Source organism: Nilaparvata lugens, chromosome 6 (assembly GCF_014356525.2).
Source record: "Nilaparvata lugens isolate BPH chromosome 6, ASM1435652v1, whole genome shotgun sequence".
NCBI classification, from domain to species: domain Eukaryota; kingdom Metazoa; phylum Arthropoda; class Insecta; order Hemiptera; family Delphacidae; genus Nilaparvata; species Nilaparvata lugens.
The window spans coordinates 48,701,251-48,726,831 of NC_052509.1; the positions used below are offsets into that span (position 1 = coordinate 48,701,251).

At 33.9% G+C, this 25,581-nt stretch overlaps 1 protein-coding gene across 1 annotated transcript in view; it reads left to right on the forward strand.

Moving 5' to 3' along the window:
- LOC111047126 (F-actin-monooxygenase Mical) overlaps window positions 1-20,813 on the forward strand; it is a 118,065-nt gene extending 97,252 nt beyond the window's left edge. Inside the window, exons 23-31 of the mRNA XM_039431476.1 lie at window positions 751-4,038; window positions 4,654-4,836; window positions 6,407-6,442; window positions 7,596-7,716; window positions 8,997-9,105; window positions 10,328-10,444; window positions 10,704-10,711; window positions 13,489-13,603; window positions 18,404-20,813. Coding sequence (XP_039287410.1) covers window positions 751-4,038; window positions 4,654-4,836; window positions 6,407-6,442; window positions 7,596-7,716; window positions 8,997-9,105; window positions 10,328-10,444; window positions 10,704-10,711; window positions 13,489-13,603; window positions 18,404-18,485 — 4,059 coding nt within the window. The 3' untranslated portion in view covers window positions 18,486-20,813. The remainder of the gene's footprint in view (window positions 1-750; window positions 4,039-4,653; window positions 4,837-6,406; window positions 6,443-7,595; window positions 7,717-8,996; window positions 9,106-10,327; window positions 10,445-10,703; window positions 10,712-13,488; window positions 13,604-18,403) is intronic.
- Window positions 20,814-25,581: the final 4,768 nt, after the last annotated feature.

Below are 25,581 nucleotides of genomic sequence, written 5' to 3' on the forward strand. Positions count from 1 at the left end.
GGGTTATTACCTCACATTAAAACTCTTATTTCAAATCCCATCTGAGCACACCTTAGAGGAAATATCTTCCTATTTGAATATCATATAGAAATGTTTATGTGGCCAGTCTCTTTCTTTGTGATTTGTGTTATTATAAATACCATTCTTTGTTTACTAAAACCTGTCCAGCTTCGCTTAATTTTAATGTGCAATTGCTTACTCTCTAATATTCCTATAATTGGCTCTGTCCATGATGTTTTTTGTTTTGCACTGCTTCTTGTTTAGCTTACATTTTTTTAATTTATTGTGTCTCATTGGAAAACTTTTATACGAAACAAATTTTTATTACATTTAAATAATAAATATAAAATCAACAACTTTATATTTTTCATAAAAAGTTCTAGTTTATACTTCGTTCAGTAAATTTTTATCACATGTAATGAATGATAAATTTCAATTCCTATTTACATAATAAATTATTGTGGAAATAATAGGTTTGATTTCATCCCCTATCCTTCTCGATTTGAGAATTCATTAAGTTTTGGATTGAATATTATCAAAAAATTAATATTTCAATATAATTCAATATTGATGAATCATAGAAAACGATTGATTGTCATGAATCTCTTAGGTTTGATAGTTTTCAAAAATTAAGCAATAAGCTTATCATTGTGCTTATAATATAAGCTTATTATCGTAAGCTTAATAATCATTGTGCTTGATAATATAAAGGCTTCAGTGATTTTCAAACCACTCTTCTATGATTTGCAGGTTGCCTCAGATGAAGAGTACTCAGAGTCGGTAAGTGAGGAAGAAGATTCAGAAGAAGAGATTGAAATAGAAAACTCAGCAACCGAGATAGAAACAGATTCAGAGTTCGAGCACGATGGATCCAAGCAGGATGTGATTATCGGAGACGTGCCAGCGAAGGACATTGTGCAGGTGAAGAAAGGCAAGTTGGAGGAGCCGATGAAAGTGAGAGTGACAACCAGGCCGGGAACAGTTGTGAACGGCAACGGCAGCAAGCAGCTGCAAAAGTCGCCAGACATACAACTGCAGCTGCGACCTGTGGTGCCAGAGAAAGAGAACAATATCATCAACAACAATTTCAATCACACTCCAACACCACTTGTCAATCCACGGAAGGGCGACTACCTGCTTAACAGAACCCAGTCAACCGAAGGCATAGCTTCGAAAATTTCACTGGAACTCAAGAAACGCTACCTTTTGGGGCCCACCGATTTGACCGGGTCGGTTCGCAAATCTGGATCAGCTTCTACTCTTGATTCCAAACTGAAGAATTTCGTCGACCATATATCAGAGCATCAGAAACTGTTGAATCCAGCAGCAGAGATTAGTCCAACCATGCAAGCATTTCTACAAGGCGCTGATAAATTGAAAACATCGCCAACAATCGGACAGACTACCCAGCTTTTCAATAGTGTCAAAAAAGAAAAGGAGTTACCAAGGCTAGCAGATTTTGGACATGTTTGCAGTCTCAAAAATAACAAAGAAGAATCTTCTGTAGATATGAAAAATAATATAATTGAAGAATCTAGTTCAAACAATGTTGAAGATGTTTCTGAGAAGGAGAAAATTCTTAATAGTTTGAACCAGAAAGAGAGCTTAGAATCCCCGCAAATTCTCAATGAAGTTGATAGTCGACCAAGAAGTCCTGTTCATGAAACATCGATAGTTGTTCCAGACTTCCCAAGAAGAAGTGAGTCAAAGAAAAACCTGGAAGAGGATGAGGATATGGAGAGCGATTCACTATCGTCAGAAATGACCGGAAGTTCAAGTGAAGAAGAGGAGGATGATGATGAAGATGTAGATGGGGAAGAATTAGATAAGAAGTCGAAAAGTCAAAGTGTGGTTCTTCCTCCTAAGGTTGAGATACATAATTCGAGAGGAGAGCTGATGGATGATGATGGAGAGTTAGTGGATCAGAAGGTGGAGAACGATGCACATGCAGCAGACAGTGTGAATGTGCCCGACGTGGTGGCAGTGGCAGCTGAACTCGATTACAACTCGGAGGAGTGTGATCGGTCGAGGCAGAGTGACGCTCCAATCGATCTTGTGCCCAAAATGAATGTAGATGGAGAAAGCAACAACACTTTCAACTCCAAAATTATCACGGTTCCTTCCTCGATCAACAGCGAAGGACAGATATTGAAGCAAGTGTCAACTCCAGCTGAGCTGTTTGTGTCTGATGAAGGCACAGGCGAGGACAAACTGAGCCGAAAAAGTAGTCCGTCATCTCCCGTCTCTTTCCAGTGTGATGACTCGATGGCAGCCGCCCTCACCGAAACGGAACTCTCCGATTGGGCGCGTGACGAAGACGGCGTCATCTCCGAAACCATAGACGACATGGAACTCAACATCAATCCGCAATCGCTGCAATCGATTACATTCAGAAGAAACCAGCGACCTCGTAACAGGCGAACCGCCAGAGGCGTGGCGGCCAGAATCGCCAGAACCGAAGACTTCGATGATGACTACACACATGTCTGTGGCAAAGCCGATCATAATAGAGTTCCTATCCCTACCTCAACCCTATTAACAAATATCGATAATATTGAATTCATGGACACTGGTGGTGAGGAAGACGAGTCGAGTACTGAGGACTCGAAGAACCAGGCCATCAAAAATAGTGGCTACGTGCAGTTTGTTAATTCTCCAGATTATGAGGACGAATTAGCGACGCCCATGGCTGAAGCACTTCCTCCGTTCAGCACGGCCAGTGACCTCGAGTCTTTCAAAGACAACAATGAGGACGAGGAGAGCTCACGGCTGACAGAGGACTGCGCCACAACCAGCACCAGTGAAGTCACAACCATCGTTGACATGCCAGCTGACATGCGAAAGAATATGGCTTTGAATACGGCTGCCAAAAATACGGATGACAGCGAACCTAACAATCTACTGTCACCTTGTATCGAACCAACCTCAAGTACAACTTACGAGGATTATGTGAAAAGGCTTCAAGGTAGAATATCTCCTTTCAGCAATGTTCGCGATTCAATTGATATTAGGAAATCGCGGCGCAACAATAGAATTCTCGACAGCAATATTACAATGTCGAAGCCCCACGAAGAAGCCATCATTGAAGACACAAAAACATCGAACAGTACGTCTGTATTCAAATCACCAGAATCTGCTAAACTAGAAGAGATATCTAGGGAACGATCAAAGCAGAAAGATCTCATTCATGATATGGTGATGAACAAATTGTTTGCTCAAGGCAAAAGCCCCCAAGAAAGAAGAACAAAGAGGAATTCTCGAGGTTCATCTAGTCCTTCATCTGTTTGTCAAGGATCTCAAGGCTCAATAACAAGTGTACAAAATGAACTCCGATCAATCGAATCACTGTCACTTCCGGTGTGTCCGCAGGCTGTGAATTTGAATGTGAATGTTCCAGCGTCAGTAGAGAGGCCCAAGTCTATGGCTGCCTCCTCACCGGAGAAATCTACACCCAAATTCGACGATAGTCTGGAACGAAGGCACAGCATTCACCAAACAGTTCCTGCCAAATGTTATTATCCAAGTGACAACGATAAGACTCCTGTCAATGACAACGAAACGTTCTTCACTCCAGTTACCTCGTTCAAATCGTACAAGCCGAGATCCCTTTCAGTTCACTGCTCATTCAGAGTGCAACAACAACAGGAGCTGGATAACACGTTCAAGTCGAAGCGTGACGTGATGGAAACGCCCAAATCGCAGCACACCGAAGCGTACTCGCTGCCCGATCTTAGGAAGGCGCTGTTCGATTCGGGGAACATGCTGAAGACCCCCGTTCTGCCGATGTCGAAGAGCGGTCTGCTGGACTCAGTGCGAGCGAGTGCCAGGCTCAAGGCCAAGATGAAGACAGACCAGGAACTGGGTCTGAGTCCCGAGGATCGCATTCAGGCGCTGAAGGAGCGGATTCGCCTGATGTCGCGGACTGAGTCGACTGAAGCGCTCTCACTCTCGCCCGAGAACAGCAGTCCGAGTCCCACTTCTCCGGCCCTCGTTGACCAACCAACTTCGCTTGATACTACTCCTCTCGCTAACACCAAGGTAATTAATACGACTCTCTCTGTTATCTTCTCAAACATTTAGTTGATAACTATGTATTTTTACGATTCCTCATTTCTTCATTACAATTTCTTAAACAACTTTTCCAAGTACGGTATTCTTTTCTTGTTGAATAAAACTACCCGAAATTTGTCCAACCGCTTATTTATTTGATAGTTTTCATAAAGAAGTGGTCGATGATTTCAAGTATTTTTAATTTTTATTCATCTTATATCTACCACAACACCACTTTCACTACTACATCACAGTAAAGAAAAAACTCTAGTAGTGATGTGTGGGCCTAATCTAGTACATTCTTTTTATTCACTTTTTTACCTGCACCAGTTTAGTGAACGTGCTTAGTTTCCTCCAAGTCTAATGTCTATGGAAAGTGTTTAAAAACTATACATCTATCGTATTCGAATAAAAATGATAAATATCAATATAAAGCTAAACGACATCCAGAGTTTTCTACATGACTAACGTATGAAAAGTGGTTGAAAGCTTTAGATTATTCGTATCTAACGTATGGAAAATGATTAATAGTTTCTGGTTCTCAATTGAATTAATATTTTTACATTTATTTTTTAACACTCTTGATCGCTTTACTTTCGACAGGACTCAACATCTAGCAGGAAAAAATCGAAAGACCGCGATCGGAGGAAAAGCATAATTCAAGCTGTTTCTGATTTCTTCCACAAAAAGTCGCCGTCCAGCGCCTCACCTGGCTCTCCCCCCACCACTTCTGGCAGCTCAAATAAATTTTCAAAATTTAGAATACATAGGAAAGACAAATCAAAGGTGAGTTTGTACAGTAGTTTTTTATTATTTTAATTTCAAAATGTTTAATAATTACAAAAATGTAAAGCTCAGTTCAAAAAAAGGGTGGAAACAGATGGAAAGAAAGCAGATTATTATTAAAAATGAGAGATGAAGTGAACATTAGTAAGTTATTATTTATATTAGTGATAGTTCATATCGAATCATCTAAAACATTTTGTCAATAATTATACATAATTTTTGACATTTAAAAAATCATAGAGAACTCTGTTTTCCCTTCATACTGTAAAGATTTTTCAGTTTTGTATTACTGCATTATGTAAGATAATCATAATTCATAGCATGAATTCAGGTTGCACTGTTTTCAGTTGTTATTCGTATCTTATGCTCCATTTTTTCTTTATCAGGGATAATGTTGAAAATTTTATTTGAAGTACTCTTTCTATAGCCTCAGTTGTAAACTTATCTACAGTATCAGAATTTTTTTAATTATTAGTACAGTATTACTGTATTCACTTCACTTCAGTCGAAGCCAAATTTTTTTCACATCTCACTAGAAACTGCAGGATTAAATAAATTTATTCATTTTTGTCATGATTATTTAGAATTTACCAATACTTTTTCATGTATCCATTCAAACTGTCCATTTTGTTAACAATTTTATACTTTCTAGCAAAACCTGAGAATTCAGCTTGTTTTTGTTTGTATCGCTTTTCAGACATTCACTTCATGTTTCAAAGTTTGTGTGAGTAGAACCCGCCAAAGTCTGTGACATGAATAATTCAATTGAAATCATTGATTAATCTCGCATTCATCTAATGTTCGAACATTATCAATTAATAGCATAGTCTACTAAATTCAACTAATAACTCCATTTTCCCCCATTCCAGTTCTTTCTACTTTTCCCAAACAATTGGCCTTGAAACTTAGGAGTTATAAATTATTGGTTTAACAATATTTTTCATGAATGTCTTTCTTCCGTGTGTGCATTGAATCTTTCTCCATTTTATCAAAGATTCTGTCAACCTACCGAATGTCACATTAATAAATTATATAGTTTCTGAATTAATGTTTTCCTTGAAAAAAATGTTGAATGAATCTATCTTTCTCGCTGTTATGAGTGCGGATAGTACCTTGTAGATGAACTCATTTAAACAGAACAGCATGAATCACTAAACTTGCCTGAAAAGAGAAACCAAATAAAGCTCTTACTATAAGCTAGAAACTAGTAATAAATTAATAATTCAAGATTGAATAAGAAAGGAATCCTAGAATTCCAAGAACTGATTCTCACCACACAGATCTTCTCGGTGCTCATCATATTTGTTTTGGATATTTCTTGTATTATTGGAAAATATTGTGTGTGTTTTTTATCCAATAAATTTGATATTTAATTTTTAACTAGGCTAAAATTCAAATCTTCACTCTATTTCAGTAATTTGAAGCAACTTTATTGTCTTTAATAGTTATTTTTACTGTAAAATTGCATTTGAACTTGTTAAAATACTTTCAAAATATCTGGGATAAACTTGTTGATGTAAAAATTAGATCTAATTGAGCTCCAATCAATAACTAATTTTATTTGTTTCAGTCTGCTAATAACTCGGATTATGAAGACTATTGTGATGTAAGAGATATATATTTTCAGATCTGTGTTTTCAGTGTTTGTGTGTTTCAGTGTTGCTATGATTTTTTTCCATTGAAATTTTCTTGAAGATTTATGTTTCTATTTTTAATTGTGGTTCAGTTCTTTTCTTGTTACTGCTGTTCTCTTATCGCACCCTGTTACACGTTCAGTGTTATTCATATCACAATGTAATTCAAATCACAGTAATTTGAAATAATTTCCAACCGCTACTTCAAACAAACCTTTCACTCTTTTTTGACTTTGAAATTTTCTGTTCGATTTCAAGATTCCACCTATCGTAATTTTGTCATTTTAATTATTGTTCATGTAATGCTTGTTTAACTTGTAATTTGCTATCATTTGTTTTCTAAAAAACTATGTTATTGTATTTTATTACTTGTTTACTCATGCTTTTAATCTAGTAAAATTTCTTGATTGTACACTTAACTACCGGTACGTCTTTTGAACCGCAAATTAATTCAGTGTATGCTGTATGTGATGAATTTAACTTATTCCAATACCATTAAAATAAAATTAATTCCTTTTTCTAACTAAAATAATCTTGAAGAATCTTAAAAGCTTTGTACTGGAATTCTAACAATGGAGAAGTTCGTAAAAATGAATGTCTCAGATTAAACTGTGTGTTGGTTGGTCTAGCAAAAAAAATCAAATTTCATCAGATTTAATCTAGTAGCTACAATAGGTTGACGTCAGTAAAAATGATTATTCATTTAAAATGTTCAAATTAAATTATTGTGATTTAGTTTCATAAATGTGTCATTTCGAACATTCAAAGAAATGTTTGAGTAGATATCAGTAGCATTCGTTAATTGTTCTCAAAAGAATATTTTAGTAGATGATAGTGCAAATACGATTTGGTATTTTTTTATTGTTTCGATAGATGATAATTTAGTGTTGAAATCTAATTCTCTTGAAATACATAAAAGTTGTCAATTCCAATTAATATAAAAATCTGAGTCACTGGATTTGACTATTTGAGAAATTTATCAGTGTTTTCATTCACTATGGAGTTTTACAATATCAGCAGAGATTGTACATAATTTTTAATTGTATTCCATTTCTCTTTCTCGTTTTAAGTACTTGAATTAAAATTGAGTACTCGAGTTTTTACATTGCTCTCGATATTTTGCAGGGGAAGCAGACGTCACCGGTGAAAAGTCTGAGCGAATCAGAAGCAAGGAGGAGACTGATAGATGATCCTCCCCCCGTCCCACCACCACCGCTCAACTACTCCCTCCCCACAAAACAGTCAGGTACGCCGACCAATCGAATCGACGTTCATGTCCAAAATCTGGGTTTTCAATTCTGATTGATCAATAAATCATATTGTACCTCATTTGAGCAGACCCATACAACACTTCAGTAAAAATGTGTTCAATGTACAGTACATAACCATGGGGATATATTTTACTCCATAAGTTTGTCGGACATAAATTTTATTGAATTCTGTTTTTAAAAAGAAATCTAATTGAAATTTGTTGGTGACGATTGGATTTATAATGGTCGTAAGAAAAGAAACAATAAGGTACTGCATAATATTATGTAGTACTGTTGTTACAAAATCTTGAAACATGAATTTGAAACATTCGTTGAATTAGAACAAGATTTGTGTTAGTCGGTCATTTCTACCTTATTTTGTACCCATCCATCATTTTCTGCTTCCAAAACTTTCATATTATTTTCATTTTTTATCACTGGCTTGTCTTGCCAACAAAGAAAGAGCACACGAAGCTCACGATCACATTATTTTCTTCACAATAGTCTGCTTACAATTGAATCTCAGTGCATGTTCAGAAATTCTAGATTATAGTTATATGTATTTCTGAGATTTTGTACCCGTACTGTCGACTGTTTGTTTTTATTGTAGTTTTTGAAAACTGTTATTGTTAGCTAACCAAATTTTTTTCGGTTACCAAATTGTTTGTTCTATCTTTTCGGAAACAATTCATTTGGAAAATTATTTACTTTTTCAGTAACATACGATATTCAATGAATGAGATTAATCAGATTTGAATGATCCATCTACATCAAAATTTATACATGTAGGAATAAAATTATTAGTAATTCTACATTTGTTACTACATGAGTTATTCAATTCAAGTATTTTGAATTGAGGGAATAATATGAGGGAATTTTACCTCAAGTATATATAATAATGAAAAATAATAATAATATTTATTGATTCAAAGTCATACAAAATTATTTATTTAAATAATTATTAAAGGTGGACCAACAAACAGCCCAAAACTGTTCCTTTCCCGAATTTTGATACACATACTAGTCCAAAAAGTAGGCAAATATCATGCACTGTATAAATTATCTATTGTTTTCAAGATTTTGAAAATTTCTGACTGCTGAAACTTTTGCTCAGAACCCTTGAGTTTGATTTCAACAATTACAATAAAACATACAGTGGGTTACAGTGCAATAAAATATTCGCATGTAATTTTAGCTTTTGTGCTTGATAGTGCTTTAATGTGAGCACAGACCTAGTTGAATGATTATTGAGCTGTGAGTGTTGTTGGTTGATTAGAAGAGAGTTGCTCTGAAACGGAGGACACGACTCATGCAGAGGACTCAGCGCGAAGCCAGAAGCCGGGCAGAATGAGCAAGCGGATGGCGAGGCAAGCTCATTTGAGGAGGTGAGTCAAATTTCATCAATCATACCACAAAAATCATCCGAATAGACTACTAATGGTCCAGACACGAAATAAAGCTTGAAATGGCAGGATCCTTATGAAAATAGAACTTTTTCTCGTGACTACACCATTTACAATAAAATGTTTACATCGTCAGTTATGATGTTAAGTTGTACTTGAAGATCAAAGTGAATGAAATTCTTGAAGTTTTTAAGGTAATACGGTAGATGGCCAGTTCATTAACACCACTGTATTTGATTCATTATTGGAATTAGTAAACTTGAAAGATTGAAATTGCAGGATCCTTATGGAGATAGAGCTTTTTCTCGTTACTGAACCGTTAAGAATAAAATGTTTACATCGTCAGCCATGTTGTTTAGTTGTACTTGAAAGTCAACGTGAATGAAATTCTTGTAGAGTGTAAGGTAATAGATGGCCAGTTGATAATCACTGTATTTTATTCATTATTGGAATTAGAAAACTACAAATATGTGGATGTGGATATTATAGATCAGTCGATCACTGTATTTGACTCATTTTTTTATTGTAAAATTAGAAATGTATTTACAGTGGTAGAGTTCCCCTTGTGATAATTATTATAGATTGTAGATAGTTGATGATCACTTCGACTCGTTTTTTTATAATTTAAAAACTGCAAGTCTATAGATACCTTAGTTGTAGTTTCCTGTATGACCTCTAATTGGACTATTCATTCTTTTTCAACTGAGCTGAGTGGGATTTATTCCCATTTATTCTTCAAGGCGGATTCCCACATATCAGATTCAGTGACAGGTATTTTATTCCCACTCGGGCTGAGAGAGTATGAATATTCCCAGAAGAACCTATGGGAATTATATCCTCACTGTACTGGTCACTGAATCTAATACTATGTGGGAATCCGCTTTAAAGAATACATTTTTTCAACCAGTTAGTTTATCTGTAGTTAATGCACAACAATTCCAATATCAACAAGTATTCACTCGCCATGTCATCAAATAAAAAGTCATTCTATTCTATCGTATTCATTTAATTTTAATTATTGAATACTTATCAAATATGTTGTTGAATTTCAAATAAGTCAATAATAGTATAAGATCAATTATTCATTTATTTATAAATAATTTCTTCTTGGCATATCTTGATTTACTTGTTTCCTTTTGTTTCCTAAGAACCGATTCCTGTTGTTTATATAATATTGATCATAATTCTAAAAATGTATTTATAGGTTACGGATGGCTCAAGAAATCCAAAGGCAGCTTGAAGAAGTAGAAGTGAAGCAGAGAGAATTGGAGACCCAAGGTGTTCAAATCGAGAAGGCGATTAGAGGAGAAACCAGTGGTTAGTAGGCTTTCAAATAATAAATTCATAATTTCAAATGTGAATGGTAAAATTATATAAGAAGTTTTTCAACCTCGAGCTAATGAAGACTTTTCCAAGATCAACAATGTCCCAGGAACGTCTGAGTGGTCTAGCGAACATAAAATAGTTCAGTCCCCAGATCTTGAAGAATTGGTGAAGGAATTGCAAAGGTCAGACGAGTTCTACTTAATTAAACAGGTGTGTTAAACAAACTTGTAGAAATTGTAGTTCTAATTACTTAGCAAGTTAAGTAGGCCTAATACGTACTATGTTGCAGTGTACGTCTTAAGGCTGTGCAAAGGCTAAAAATAAACTTTCTTGTACTGGTGATATTTTTCAAAGTTTTTCGATTTGTACCGGTATATATCAAAATGAAAAAGTTTTCTTAGGAAAACATTCTCTTCCAATCATTACTTTTTGAGATATGAACGCCTAAAGTTTAAATTTTTGGGACAGGACATTTCAAATTCGGTAAGAGATAAATTCTTCATGGTATTGTTGATTGAATAAAACAAGAAAATTTTGAAACATTTTCTGAAAATATCAATTTTTGAAAAAGTTATTCAATTTACAAAAAAAACTCAACACTATTTTTGGTCATTTTTAGTAAATTGAAAAACTTTCTCAAAAATTGACATTTTCAGAAAATTTTTGTTTTATTAAATCAAAAATACCATGAAGAATTTATCCTTTGAATTTTATGGATTCATCTCGTACCGAATTTGAAATGTTCTGTCCCAAAATTTTAAACTTTAGGCGCTCATGTCTCAGAAAGTAATGATTGAAAAAAGAAAACTTTTTCATTTTGATAGCTTGATCCTTAAGCGATCCTTGATCGTGTCCTCGCGCGCCTCTCCACTAGGAAATACTGAAATGAAGTGCAACTAACGGTTGATTCTCATAGAACATGATCTCATGAGCTTATATCATTGTGCGAAATATCACTGTGAGGACAATATAGATGGTGATGATGGTTGAAGCTAAAAATGCCCAGAGGGATTTTGAATTTTACATCTAGATTGTAATCGGGATATATTGTTGATCAAATACTAAATATGATCAAAATTGATTTTTTTCCTTAAAATATCACTCATATTTGAAAAATCATAGCTCAGTACTCATTGGTGATAGAGAGTTCCGAATGATCTCATTTCATTCAGAATTTTATGATCTTAAAAAAGGCAAGAGCAAATTTTTCTGTCCGATCACTGATTTTGCCGGAAATAGCTGAAAACTGGAAAATGAACCTAAAATACGAACTTTTTGGGCCACTCTGTATTAGCACAAGGGAATTTTACATGAAGAATTTGGTTCTGAACCTCTCTCATGTATCCAAATAAAATATTAGAAAATCAGAACTACGATATAAATTGCAAGCAAACCCCCATTTTATGTCTATATTGACTGGACTTTACTGTTCCCCAATATTTATAATTGTCAAATATTTGTTTAAATGTCAATAACTAGTGTTAAACATAATTTTTTAGAGTTTACTGAGACTCTGTGGTGTCGCATCACAGCGGAGACACAATAGTAACGCTGGTTACACACTGGGCGGTTTCTGCCGCGGCGGCGAAACTGCCGTCGCAGCCTAGAAAAAAAGTCAAGCTTACACATTCAGCGGAAAAAATACCGCCAAACATCGAGCGGCAAAATATGATCAGTATGATCGTATGATCAGTAGCCAAAATAATTGTTGTAGTTCTTCATCGCAAATGTGTTGTGACTTCACTGTTTCATGAGTGTTCAGTTAATAATTGTATTTTGCACATTTTCCAAAAGTATATATTATTAAGTGTTTAACTTAAAATGGAAAGGCAACAACTTTTACCACTTTTGTTGTGCCGTCGAAGGAAAAGAAGACAGCAGAGAAATCGCCTTGCTTGGATTCATTGAAATGAACGTTTTTATTAAATCGACAGCGATATAAAACATATTACAGTTTTTTTCTTGTCATCCAGAGTTTCAAAATCCCCCCTAATCTCCATACACACTTCCTTCCACGCATTCCTTGTTGCATCTCGATCCTTGAATATGTCGAGGGTTTTGTCCCACAAAACTGGCCTCTGTTCTACAAATGATATTAACAACTCATTGTCTATTAACTTACTCATTTTCTCACACTCGTCAACCACAAACACTTAAAACAATAAATAAATGTTATAAACAACTTACAAACTTTACAACAAGACACAAATTATAAGGCTGATTTTCAAAGACCTCTGACTTGGAGCAACTGGGAAAGACGACTGATCAGCGGTGACGGTAGACAACCGCCAAATGTGTTAACGCCCATTTGGTCACGTACGCCACTGCGTAGACAAGAGCAGCAAAACACCGCCAGCCGCAGTGGCAGTGGACGGCTGCACAGCTGCCGCCAACGGCAATATAGCCGCGCGGCGTTTCTGCCGCCCAGTGTGTAAGCTTCCATTCAAGTTCATAGACTACTGCTCGAACGGCGGCGACGGCGAAATTACCGCCCCGGCAGAAACCGCCCAATGTGTAACCGGCGTTAGGCGATCGCTCAAGGAGGGGTGGAACCCGGGATTAACAATTAAAGACGGGATACTTGCGGGGGGGCGGCAGTTGCCGATCTCGCCCAGGGCGGCAAAGTCCCTAGGGCCGTGCCTGCTCTTGGATAGAGTTGATCCATAATTATTTCATGAATATTCATAAATATTAATCCCACGTATTTAGAAATAGTGAGTTACCATTTCTAAATATTCATTTTATGTTTGCTATTGACAATGAACCTAAAAGCAATATTTGTATAATTTGGGAATAGAATTTTGGAATTGTGATTAGTTTAGATCTTCATTCAATTTATATCTGATGTTTACAATGGTATATTTTGTATACTTGAAGATATAAAACTATTCTATTCTATTCTATTCACTACAGTGAAATTTCTACGTTCCTCATTTAATTCGATGGAACTTGTTCAATTCTTGAATTATTGTTTTTATCATTATAGTTGTTGAATTCAATGAGTCATTGAATTTAAACTAAATGACTTATCTTTTGCAGATGGCGAAAAAACAGCAGAAGAAATGGCAAAAGAGGCGCAAATTCTGCAAGAAATGCTTCAAATAGTGCAGCGTAGGGATGAGTTGCTTGCCCTGCTGGAGGAAGAACGTCACAGGTCTCTTTCTCTCCCTCTCTCTCACTCCTCTATCTCTTGTTTGTCGGTTGGCGTTTCCCTCTCTAGTTTGATCCTTAGCCTTCTCTTAGCCTGGCTCCTTTCCCACGTTGTGGTCCTTAGCCTTACCCAACAGTCTTGAGCATGACTTCTGAATCTAAAACGGTGTTCGATCATTGTGTGTTGTTGCATGATTGGATGAGTCACTCACTTGCATTGTAAAAACGTTCATCCAACTAAACGTAAATCTTCATCTTCCATGCATAAATCCGTGTCGAACTCCTCTAACAAGAATAAGAACTAGGCTTATGTGGTATGGAGATGAGTTGTGTACTTCTATACTCACCGAATACAACACATAGAAAAATCGCATATCATAATCCATCTTACATTCCAACCTTCTTCAACAAACTAAAAACAACTCGATCATAATATATTTTATCTATTTCTTAAAACATTGAATAAGATTGATTGATTTTTAGTAGGTATAACTTCTTTCAATACTCAAGAGAGTTCTTGGCTGAATGGGTATTAAATCCAAAAATTGTTCTAAAATATTTTTTCTGATATTTGTTTTTCACTTTCCCATTATTTACCAACTCTATTTTTTACATTTTATTTTCATTGTTTATATTTAAATATTTGGGTGCTAATGATTGTAATTGGTGTCATGATTGAATTCATAATCTAGGTATCTATTGGGTGGTTTTGGGGGCAAATATAATAATAATTTGAAACTGGTTGGGGAAGTGTATTTATATGAGTTTGGGAAACGCTAGAATTCATCTCTTGACAAGAGTTGGAACGTTGGGAATTTCGTCTTTGCAAACAAAAATACAGTATTAATTCAAATTCATCTTAATATTGAAATCATAAATTCATTATTCTCTCTTGGGCATTGATTGATATATGTTTGGGTACAATTCATATAACTGCTTCTCAATATGATATGCTGTGTTTCGATTTCCACTTGATAAGCTGAGTAAATGGCCAGCACTTTCTTATAGCTATTTACTAACTAGTTCTATCTTTATTCAAGCTACTGTGTTCATTCTTGCATGCAACAATGAACTTCAACTGTTATAGAAATTTGAATACTTTTTCAACTGAATATTTCATAAATGGGAGTTTTTCTGGATTTAACCCTCATTAGCTTTAATTGTGCATGGGTTTAGATATAAAAAATAATAAAGAGTTTGTCTTTGGTTTTTCCCTTTGCAGAACTGTGATTATTACTTATTAGGTTCTATTAGAACTTTTTAGTCAATTCCATTCTGAATTCTTAAGTATCTATCATTTATTGAGAAATTGATCAGATTGAAAGCATTCTAAAAAAAACATTAAAAGCATTTATTAATTAGTTTTACTCTATGAAGAAATTGAACAAAGAAAAACAATAATCTTGTGATAGACATGTATTGTGTATTTGGATTAAGCTATATCATAAATTCGAGGGTTTGAGGGTGAAATATATCTCCATAGATCTGGGTAATCTATTATCTATAATTTGGTAAATTCGAGATTTGTTTGTTCTGCATTAGTAGCCATTGTCTCTATACAAACGCTACTTGATTGCTACTAAAACGCTACTTTTATAATTTGACGGAAATTTTCAATTTCGCATGAACTTGAACCGAATAATTAAGGCGACATAATGTGAATTCACCCTTCTTTCTTACTCATCAACACGATTTATCATATTAATCGGGTTTTATGTGAGCTAATATCAGGCTAAAATGTTGCGTATCAAACGCATATCTGTTCCTTTCTATAATTTATTCGTGTAAACAAACATAAATGATATCAAGTTATTTATCAAGGTAAAATGTTCGAAAAATGTTTTTATTTAAATCAATCATAGTATCACGATTTTTTATTCATTATGTAGAACACTTCTATTCTATACAGTACTTATATAAACTTATAGTACTTATATTCTTATATATCCGAAATATAAAATACCATCATTATTTGTCTTTCAAATACTTTTTCATCTTCCCATTCATTTCATAATATATCATATATATTAGTTTTAAATAAAATCTAGATTTAAGTGTTGATAGTAATATTTCATGACATATTTATCATTGATTGAGTCATCCATCACCACAATTCGTTCCCTGATCAAATTTTTGTATTGTCAATTCCAATTTATATGGATTTCAATATTTATTCATTAATAATGTTATTAAAATTTTTTTTTGTGTATAAATATCTATATAGGTGTTGCACGGTATGTATATAATGTAATCAGTATGCACACTATAGGCTTACGTATTTTGAATTCTTTTCAATAATTTATTGGAAATATTTATTTGAATTATTATTTTTTTTAATTCTAATTAAAGTTTGTTATTTGCTGGGAAATATACAATGTTGGAATCCTAGGTTTTATGACTTTTAGTGATTAAGGTTTTATAACTAAAATGATATTCCATTAACAGAACTTGTGTACTTGTATATGAATAACCTAACAAACATTCTATCAGCATTTTATATTATTGGGGGAAGGGATCTTGCTAGACACAGGTTAGTTTCTGACCTTTTAAAGTAAGATTGAGGCTTATCCATTCATTTAACTGTATTTATTTAAATCGAATTCGGCTTTAAAAATCCACTGTTACTGTCACCGCGCGCCACCTATTTAAAAATCACAGAGAATTACTTAATAATTCACTTGACTTGAACTAATCAATGATTAGTTGATTAGGACGTGGGTCTCAGTTGATTGAATCATATGTGCACCATTTATGGAGCATGACCTTTGAATTGTTGGTTCTATAAATAATGTATCATATCTATTTAATCTATCTATTTCATTTATTTATTCATTAACAGAGCCACTGGAAGAGGACAACAGGCTATGTCCGGAATTTTCTCTCTCCCAAATTTTTCAAAACAATAAGGTTATGAAAAATTACGAGTCATTTTCTAAAATTATGAGTCAAATTTTCACTTCAAAACAACATAAACTAAACTATATCATAAAGTGTTATACAACTTTTCTTGTGGGATCATTATTATTGCTCGATGCTTCTCAAATCTACAAGCATTGATTAACATAGTATAAATACAATACTAATAGGTTTCATAGATTGTGAGCAACCAAAACTGCTCACTCTACCTTAATTATAAATTTCTATTTCTCTGTTGTGAAAAGCCTCAGTTTTCTATTGTGTTTGTTTTGTTGAAAATTGTGGTTGGTGCTTCATGCGTTGATGGTTGTTTTTCAATTGGGTTGGAACAGTTGGTAAGCCTTAAGGGCTGCAACGTAGCTAAGGTCTGTTTCATCCACTTTCCTTATCAAGCACAAGAACTTACTTTAAAAGCTTCCACCCTTTACACTACAATTTCCTTTTTCACTATCATTTCTTTGTCACACGCATGTCACGCTCTCAATAATTTATAGTAGGTAAGCACATACATGAGTGTACATTTTAAAATTATCATAATATAATAATATTTTAGATATAACAAACGTTCATAGGAAAGTATTCATTCATTAATTTATGTAACAAAACAACACTGATGTGAAAATATTGGTAGATTAAATACTAAGGCAATCCCAAGTATCAAAAGCTATAGACTTTTTATCAAAGATTATTGATGTGGATATCGGTTTCTTAACGAATTATTGACTAAATTTTAATATTTATTATTTCTTAACACAACAACAAGAATAATAATATTACTGAAATTCATTGTTGCATACTGATACCACTAAAATTTTATTGACTTGCATGGTTAATGTAGGTAGCGTAGCAATTTTCCTGCAAAATGCTATAGATCATTTTCGCTATTTAGCTCAAATAAATCATTTGAATAGTTGCTTCTTTCTAAATTCAATCTGCATGATAATATTATTTATTTGCATTACTCGAATCACTATTATTTAATCATTTTTCATTTGAATCAATCTGATGAGTGAACACTCTAGTTGACTATTTTTATTGATGATAGAATAGAATCATTGTCAAGTAGAATAGGAACACTTTACCAGATGGCAGTTCTTGAAATAGATGGTTCAGTCAAAGTTCGAGGCTCTAAAGTTTTAAATTCTAAATGCAATTCGTCTATAATATTAATGTATCTATTAATTAATTTCCATTGTTCTGAGTTTCCCACTTATGCGATGGGTTCATGCGAGCAGCTTTCGCAGTCAAAATAGGCATTAAATTAATCCGCACCTCAAAGCCTGTATTGTTCCGGCTGTATACTTGTTCCGACTGTATTCGTACTAATTTTCCATGGATTTCCTATTTTATCTAGGTATGAAAGTCTCTGAATTTCTGAAGTATCCTCAATCACAGTCAAAAATCATATAACCTTAGATTTATGATCATTTCCTTATATCCTTACTATTCTTAACAAGTTCCTTTTCGTATTTATAATCTATTGATTTTCACTTGGGCCAGTCACCAACGTAACGTTTCACCGTACATTTTCGGCAGTACAGCAACGAATGGTTTACGAAACTTAAACGTTGATATCACTATTTTTTTAACGTAGCAGCAATAGTCTTCGTTGCTGTACAGCCTAAAATGTACGGTGAAACCAATGTAACTAGAATACATTGTATTGTACCATGTATTCTAGGTACATTAGGTGAATCATTACTTCAGTGGCTGGCCCAAGTGCCGCATCAAAACTATGCTTATACGCGACACACACAAATACATTTCAAAATGATAATAACTATTTTGGTGATAACTTTGAATTGCAAAAAATGAAATTGAAAGGAAAGTGAAATAATTATGCTTTTTGTTTGTCTTTTACATCTTTAATGAATGTATTTTTGCACAGGTATCAAGAGGAAGATAAAGATTTGGAGGCGCAGATGCTGGAAAAAGGATTACGGCTTACGTCTATCACAAATAGTAAATAAATAATAATGCATACATTTTGCATTATTAACTGTGTATAATAAAGCATTTTATACTTTTTATAGAAACCTATTACGCATAAACTTTCAGCAGCTAAATTCTCTGATATTGTTGTGGTAATGTTTTCGTCTGCTCGGATGAGTTAATAATTGACATTTTAGAAGATTACTCACCCTCTGAAAAAATCTGTACTCTTCATTAGTTCGATAAGTATCGAGTTGTCGTCCTTCTAGTCAAGAAAATCTGTCAGATTTATGTTATGAGAATTTTTGTAAATAGATTTCAAAAATTTCTATTATTTATCGATAGCTTGGATGTCGGAAACCCCTTTTTGTTGAATCTTGAAGTACGGTAATGTATTTCATCTTCTAAAGCTGTAGCACATAGTTGAAAATCATAGCAGTATTTTGTAAGCACATAAGAGTTTTATTACTCAGACAGTATAATTAATAGTATTAGTTATTATAAAATTACCGAAGCATTGCAAAAATTTACTCTCATGCTATTAAAAGTATTCGATTTTTTGAACCCCAGTTCATTTGAGTACAGTAATGAAAGTCTTAGAAATGCAGTTCAGAAAGTAATTATTCAAATCCATATTGTAAAAGTTAAATTCTATCAAGTATCAAATTTGTAGAATGAGCAAATATGAAATGCTCTGAAATATTTAAGTGGGCCTACATAATTAACAATTTTAACATTTAATATTTATATGAATAATCTTTTAGAATATTGAGTTTTTATTTATACTTCATTACACTTAGGCTAGACAATATTCTAATCTTGAAAATGGCAAACTTAGCTAAACTTCAAATTCTTGAATACTGTACATTCCTTTAGATCGTCGTCTTAGTAAAAGTAGGATTTTCTGTTTTTCATATTTTGTCCTCCTAGGCATTGATGATTTGAAAATTAATGTGTTCATGATATTTGGAGATGCATTTTGGAATTAGTTGAGAATACTGCACAATTTTATTTTTTCCCGGCTTATACAGCAATTAATTCAATAGTTCAATGTTTATCAGAAATGTGCTGCTGGCACTGTTTAGTCACAAACTTTGAGTGCAGTTTATATGAGAGTAAACATATTTTCTCAAATACTTCAGACTGAAAAATCGGCTAATCGTTGCCTTATACTAGTGTTATGCAATGAAGAGGAAGATTTTAGCAATCGATATTGTTTAAATAGAAACTTGTCTTACCGTAATAGGTTATTTCAATGAATATAATAATAATTATCAATAAAGACTTAATGTTTGCATCTGATACTGTACATCATATTTTATTAATTCAATCATTTTCATGGGCATCTCACATTGTTCTCTATTTATAATTACATGTTTTTGATATTTCCTTTGTCATTTTAGTAATTTTTGACCAAACATCAGTATAATTATTATTTAGTGTTCATTGAATGTTCTTAGGTTGAAGAATAACTGTATTAAGCTATAGTAATCGGTTTAGAATGAATTTTTTCATTAGCGCAGCAATTAATCAACTAATAAATTTTATTCTCAACAATATTAGACAATTACTTATTAGTTTTAAACGTACCTCAATGCATCGATTTTATTTTTTATTGTGTAATCAATTTAAAATTACTTTATAACATGGGTATTTTTAAGATTTTTGTTCATTGTACGTGAACGCATTTTCTCAAATCAATATAATTGAAAACTCGACTGGTTTGTAAATGATATCTATTATGTCTCAGGTTTAAAAAAAAACTATATGTTTAAAGTATATATTTTTTATTTAAGGACAATTATGTTGACACAATTGCTTAGTACATATTTAGGTACAGAAAAGTATTTTTCAACTTGTGATCTTCCACACATTTTTAAATACAGTATGAATTGTTTTAAAAACTGACAGCTTGTCTTGATGAATTTATTGTTTGACAAAATACTGCGTGATTATTATATTTTCGATTCAACTGGTTTATTAACTTCTATCTTGAAATTTGCAATTCAATTATCATTTTCATTGTTGTTATCTATTCATCAATGTAGAATTCTTTCTGTCGGATCCGTTTAATTGTTATTACCATCGGTTATCACTATTATTTTGGTTATTACCATTCAATATAATTGGAATAAGAGTGGCTGAGTATGTTGTATTTTTTTTAGTGTGTATATGTTATAGCATAATGTAATGATCATTTTGTGAGAACCATGTGCATCAATAAAATATGTAGTGAATAGCTGATCGAGATTTACATTTTATGTGATATCATATAGGAATAATAAGCTCGATTATAAGACGCATGTAAGAAAATAACAATATGTATATTTTTCAAGGATTAAAGTAGATATTATTTGAACAAAAAATGTTCTTTCCACATTTTTATTTCTTTCATAGTTCCGATATTAGAATTATTCGAATTAAATTGCCTTTCAATTCTCTCTTGGCTCTTCAGGTCATTCTACAAAACAATTTTAAAAATCTGGTGTGGCACACTCACACAACTTTCCTTGCGATGAAAATTGATCACATGACGCTAGTGTTCACGCACATCTCAAGTCTACTATTCAAAGATCTGAGCCAGCTTGGTTGATAGATTCGTTTCTTATCCTGAAAATGAAACACGAATATTGGCATCTACTGGAAAACTAAGTTTATCTCATTCAAACTAATAAAAATCTGGTGTAGCGCACTCACACAACATTCCTTGCCGTTATGAAAATTGATCACCTGACGGCTGACGCTAGTGTTCACGCGCATCTCAAGTCTACTATTCAAAGATAATGAGCCAGCTTGTGACAGGACAATAACTCTGAAGACACTCGAGGTCTGCTATCTCTTCATAGTGAATGATTTAATAGAATCAACACTTGCCATCAGTTTGCAATTGAATAATCTCATTTTCTCAAATTTCGAGCTAATTTTCTATTTTAGAAGAAAATGTTACTAAACATTAATTGTAGAGATTCTCATGCTCAATCTTTTCCACTTGAAATTTTTTGTTCAAATTGTATCTGAAGCCTGATAATTGGGAGTCTAAAATCAAACTTTGCATAGATAGGGCGGAGCTCCTGAATTTTTTACAGGTATGGGACTTGTGGAAGTTGATAGAGCTTATCAATTACTATTAAAGGTATGAATTTGATCAAAATCGTTGGAGCCGTTTTCGAGAAAGTCGCGAAAAACCCTGTTTTTGACAACATTTTAGCCGCCAACTTGAATTGGATTTGATCGGAATTTTTCGTGTTGGATCCTTATATTGTAAGGACCTTAAGTTCAAAATTTCAAGTCATTACGTTAATTGGGAGATGAGATATCGTGTACACTCATACACACACACATACAGACCAATACCCAAAAACAACTTTTTTGGACTCAGGGGACCTTGAAATGTATAGAAATTTGGAAATTGGAGTACCTTAATTTTTTTCGGAAAGCAATACTACCTTAGGTAATACCCTATTACCATAGGTAAGGAAAGTAAAAACCATTTTTTCTACAACTGCGCGTAAAATAGCGATTTATGTATTGAGAGTGTAATGTGCGACTTATCACTCGCGCAAAACAGTTATCACATGCCGCGAAGCGGAGCGTGATAATTTTGCAAAAGTAATAAAGAAGCATTACGCGGGAATTACATACAAAATTTTTGATTTTTTGATCTGACCTACTTTTGGCGAGCTGCTTATCATCAGCTGATTAGCGAGCATAAAGAACGTCTTCTGCGCATGTGCAAATAATTAGCAGCGTAGAGTAAATCTACTGCGCATGCGCAGATAGTGAGCAAAAAAGTAGATTCTCCTCAGAAATAAGCTGTTTTACGAGGAGAATTGAGTATGTAAATTCTTTTTTTACACGCAGTTGTAGAAATATAGCTATGTATTAAGAGCATAATGCGTGACTTTATCGCTCGCGCAAAACAGTAATCACAGCAATAATTTTGCAAGAGCGATAAAGACACATTACTCACAAATTAGATACAATTTTTTTTCTACAACTGCCAAAACCTGTTAAATTACTTATATCGGCGGAGTTAATAATAATTTGTCTTCACTGATATCCATCATGGCTGCATAGTGCAGAACAGGTACAATTATTCAATTACCGACTTTTTAGGTTAAGATCTGACCTACTTTTGTCGAGCTGATTAGCGAGCGTAAAGAAACTCTTCTGCGCCTGCGCGAATGATTAGCGATTGTAAAGAAAATCTACTGTGCATGCGCAGATGGTTAGTAAGCGAAAAAGTAGATTCTCCTCAGAAATAAGCTGTTTTACGAGGAGAATTGAGTATGTAAATTCTTTTTCGCCCCACTTGGATGTAATGAGCTGGTTTTCGTGTGTCATATGGAGGCTGAAAATGATTGTTTTCTGACCAGGCCGGTAAAAGTTTTACGGCCCTAGGGCTGTAAAATAACCTTGAAGTCAGCTGATTCTATTCTTGAATCATAAACTGATTCCGTTTCATAAACTATTTTGTTAACACGTTCACATCAAATCAGAATCAGCTGACTTCAAGGTTATTTTACAGCCCTAGGGCCATAAAAATTTTACCGGCCTGGTCAGAAAACAGTCATTTTCGGCCTCCATATGAAGCACGAAAACCAGCTCATTACATTCATCAAGTGGGGCGAAATGATATATTTCGCACCTAGGGCCGAAAATGAGACTTTTCCGGCTCGAAATGGTTTTCAAGAAAAGATTGAGAGCCGGAAAAAACATTTTTGCCCATGGTGTGAATGCTATTTTTCGCCACACAGAGAAATAAACAATACATATATATATAAGAATAATTGTTTATTGAGCACTTCCAAAAGCAAAAGTGGAAGGTCATAGCTCTAGCAAATCTAAGGTAATCTGAATATCAGGAAATTGTCCAAGTATTTTTTTCTGATTTGTTCATATAACCTAAAAGATTATGTTCAATTATGTGGGAGGTTGAGTTTATACTTTTTTATTCTTTTAAATGACAATAAGATGATATTCTTATAAATGTTTTAATTTTTGAATAATAAACACAAATGATGAAAAGTTTTTTGTATCAGCTGTTTTAGCACACTTGAAATTTGGCTAATCTGAATGTCAACGTCTACAATGCTTGTTGTCTTTGACTTCGGAAGTTTAGGTTAGAAGTTCTATCCTATTCTGAAAATTGAATTTGAATAGTTTATAATATGAATCTTATCTCTATTTCATTCATCCAAATGAGATGATAGTATATTATTGCAGAATCCAATTCTATAAGCATTAAACTGATTCCGATTCATCAACTATTTGTTAAAACGTTCAGCACCATGGTATTGCCCAAGTAGTTCCAAAATTATCCACCAGGTTTCGTGATAAACACAGCACTATGAGGTTTGAGGTTAATTCTATTATACTCTGAAAATTGAATTTGAATAGTTTATAATTATTTATCTCATCTGTATTTCATTCATCCAAATAAAATGATAGTATCTTATTGTAGAATACTTTATTCAATTATTCTAGAAGCATAAACTGATTCCATTTCATAAACTATTTTGTAAACCCGTCCACATCAAATCAGAATCAGCTGACTTCAAGGTTATTTTACAGCCCTAGGGCCGTAAAAATTTTACCGGCCTGGTCAGAAAACAATCATTTTCAGCCTCCATATGATGCATGAAAACTAGCTCATTACATGCAAGTGGGGCGAAAAAGAATTTACATACTCAATTCTCCTCGTAAAACAGCTTATTTCTGATAAGAATCTACTTTTTCGCTCGCTAACCATCTGCGCCTGCGCGAATGATTAGCGATTGTAAAGAAAATCTACTGTGCATGCGCAGATGGTTAGTAAGCGAAAAAGTAGATTCTCCTCAGAAATAAGCTGTTTTACAAGGAGAATTGAGTATGTAAATTCTTTTTCGCCCCACTTGGATGTAATGAGCTGGTTTTCGTGTGTCATATGGAGGCTGAAAATGATTGTTTTCTGACCAGGCCAGTAAAATTTTTACGGCCCTAGGGCTGTAAAATAACCTTGAAGTCAGCTGATTCTATTCTTGAATCATAAACTGATTCCGTTTCATAAACTATTTTGTTAACACGTTCACATCAAATCAGAATCAGCTGACTTCAAGGTTATTTTACAGCCCTAGGGCCGTAAAATTTTACCGGCCTGGTCAGAAAACAGTCATTTTCGGCCTCCATATGAAGCACGAAAACCAGCTCATTACATTCATCAAGTGGGGCGAAATAGTATATTTCGCACCTAGGGCCGAAAATGAGACTTTTCCGGCTCGAAATGGTTTTCAAGAAAAGATTGAGAGCCGGAAAAAACATTTTTGCCCATGGTGTGAATGCTATTTTTCGCCACACAGAGAAATAAACAATACATATATATATAAGAATAATTGTTTATTGAGCACTTCCAAAAGCAAAAGTGGAAGGTCATAGCTCTAGCAAATCTAAGGTAATCTGAATATCAGGAAATTGTCCAAGTATTTTTTTCTGATTTGTTCATATAACCTAAAAGATTATGTTCAATTATGTGGGAGGTTGAGTTTATACTTTTTATCCTTATATTGTAAGGACCTTAAGTTCAAAATTTCAAGTCATTACGTTAATTGGGAGATGAGATATCGTGTACACTCATACACACACACATACAGACCAATACCCAAAAACACCTTTTTTGGACTCAGGGGACCTTGAAATGTATAGAAATTTGGAAATTGGAGTACCTTAATTTTTTTCGGAAAGCAATACTACCTTAGGTAATACCCTATTACCATAGGTAAGGAAAGTAAAAACCATTTTTTCTACAACTGTGCGTAAAATAGCGATTTATGTATTGAGAGTGTAATGTGCGACTTATCACTCGCGCAAAACAGTTATCACATGCCGCGAAGCGGAGCGTGATAATTTTGCAAAAGTAATAAAGAAGCATTACGCGGAATTACATAAAATTTTTTTTATTTTTTGATCTGACCTACTTTTGGCGAGCTGCTTATCATCAGCTGATTAGCGAGCATAAAGAACGTCTTCTGCGCATGTGCAAATAATTAGCAGCGTAGAGTAAATCTACTGCGCATGCGCAGATAGTGAGCAAAAAAGTAGATTCTCCTCAGAAATAAGCTGTTTTATGAGGAGAATTGAGTATGTAAATTCTTTTTT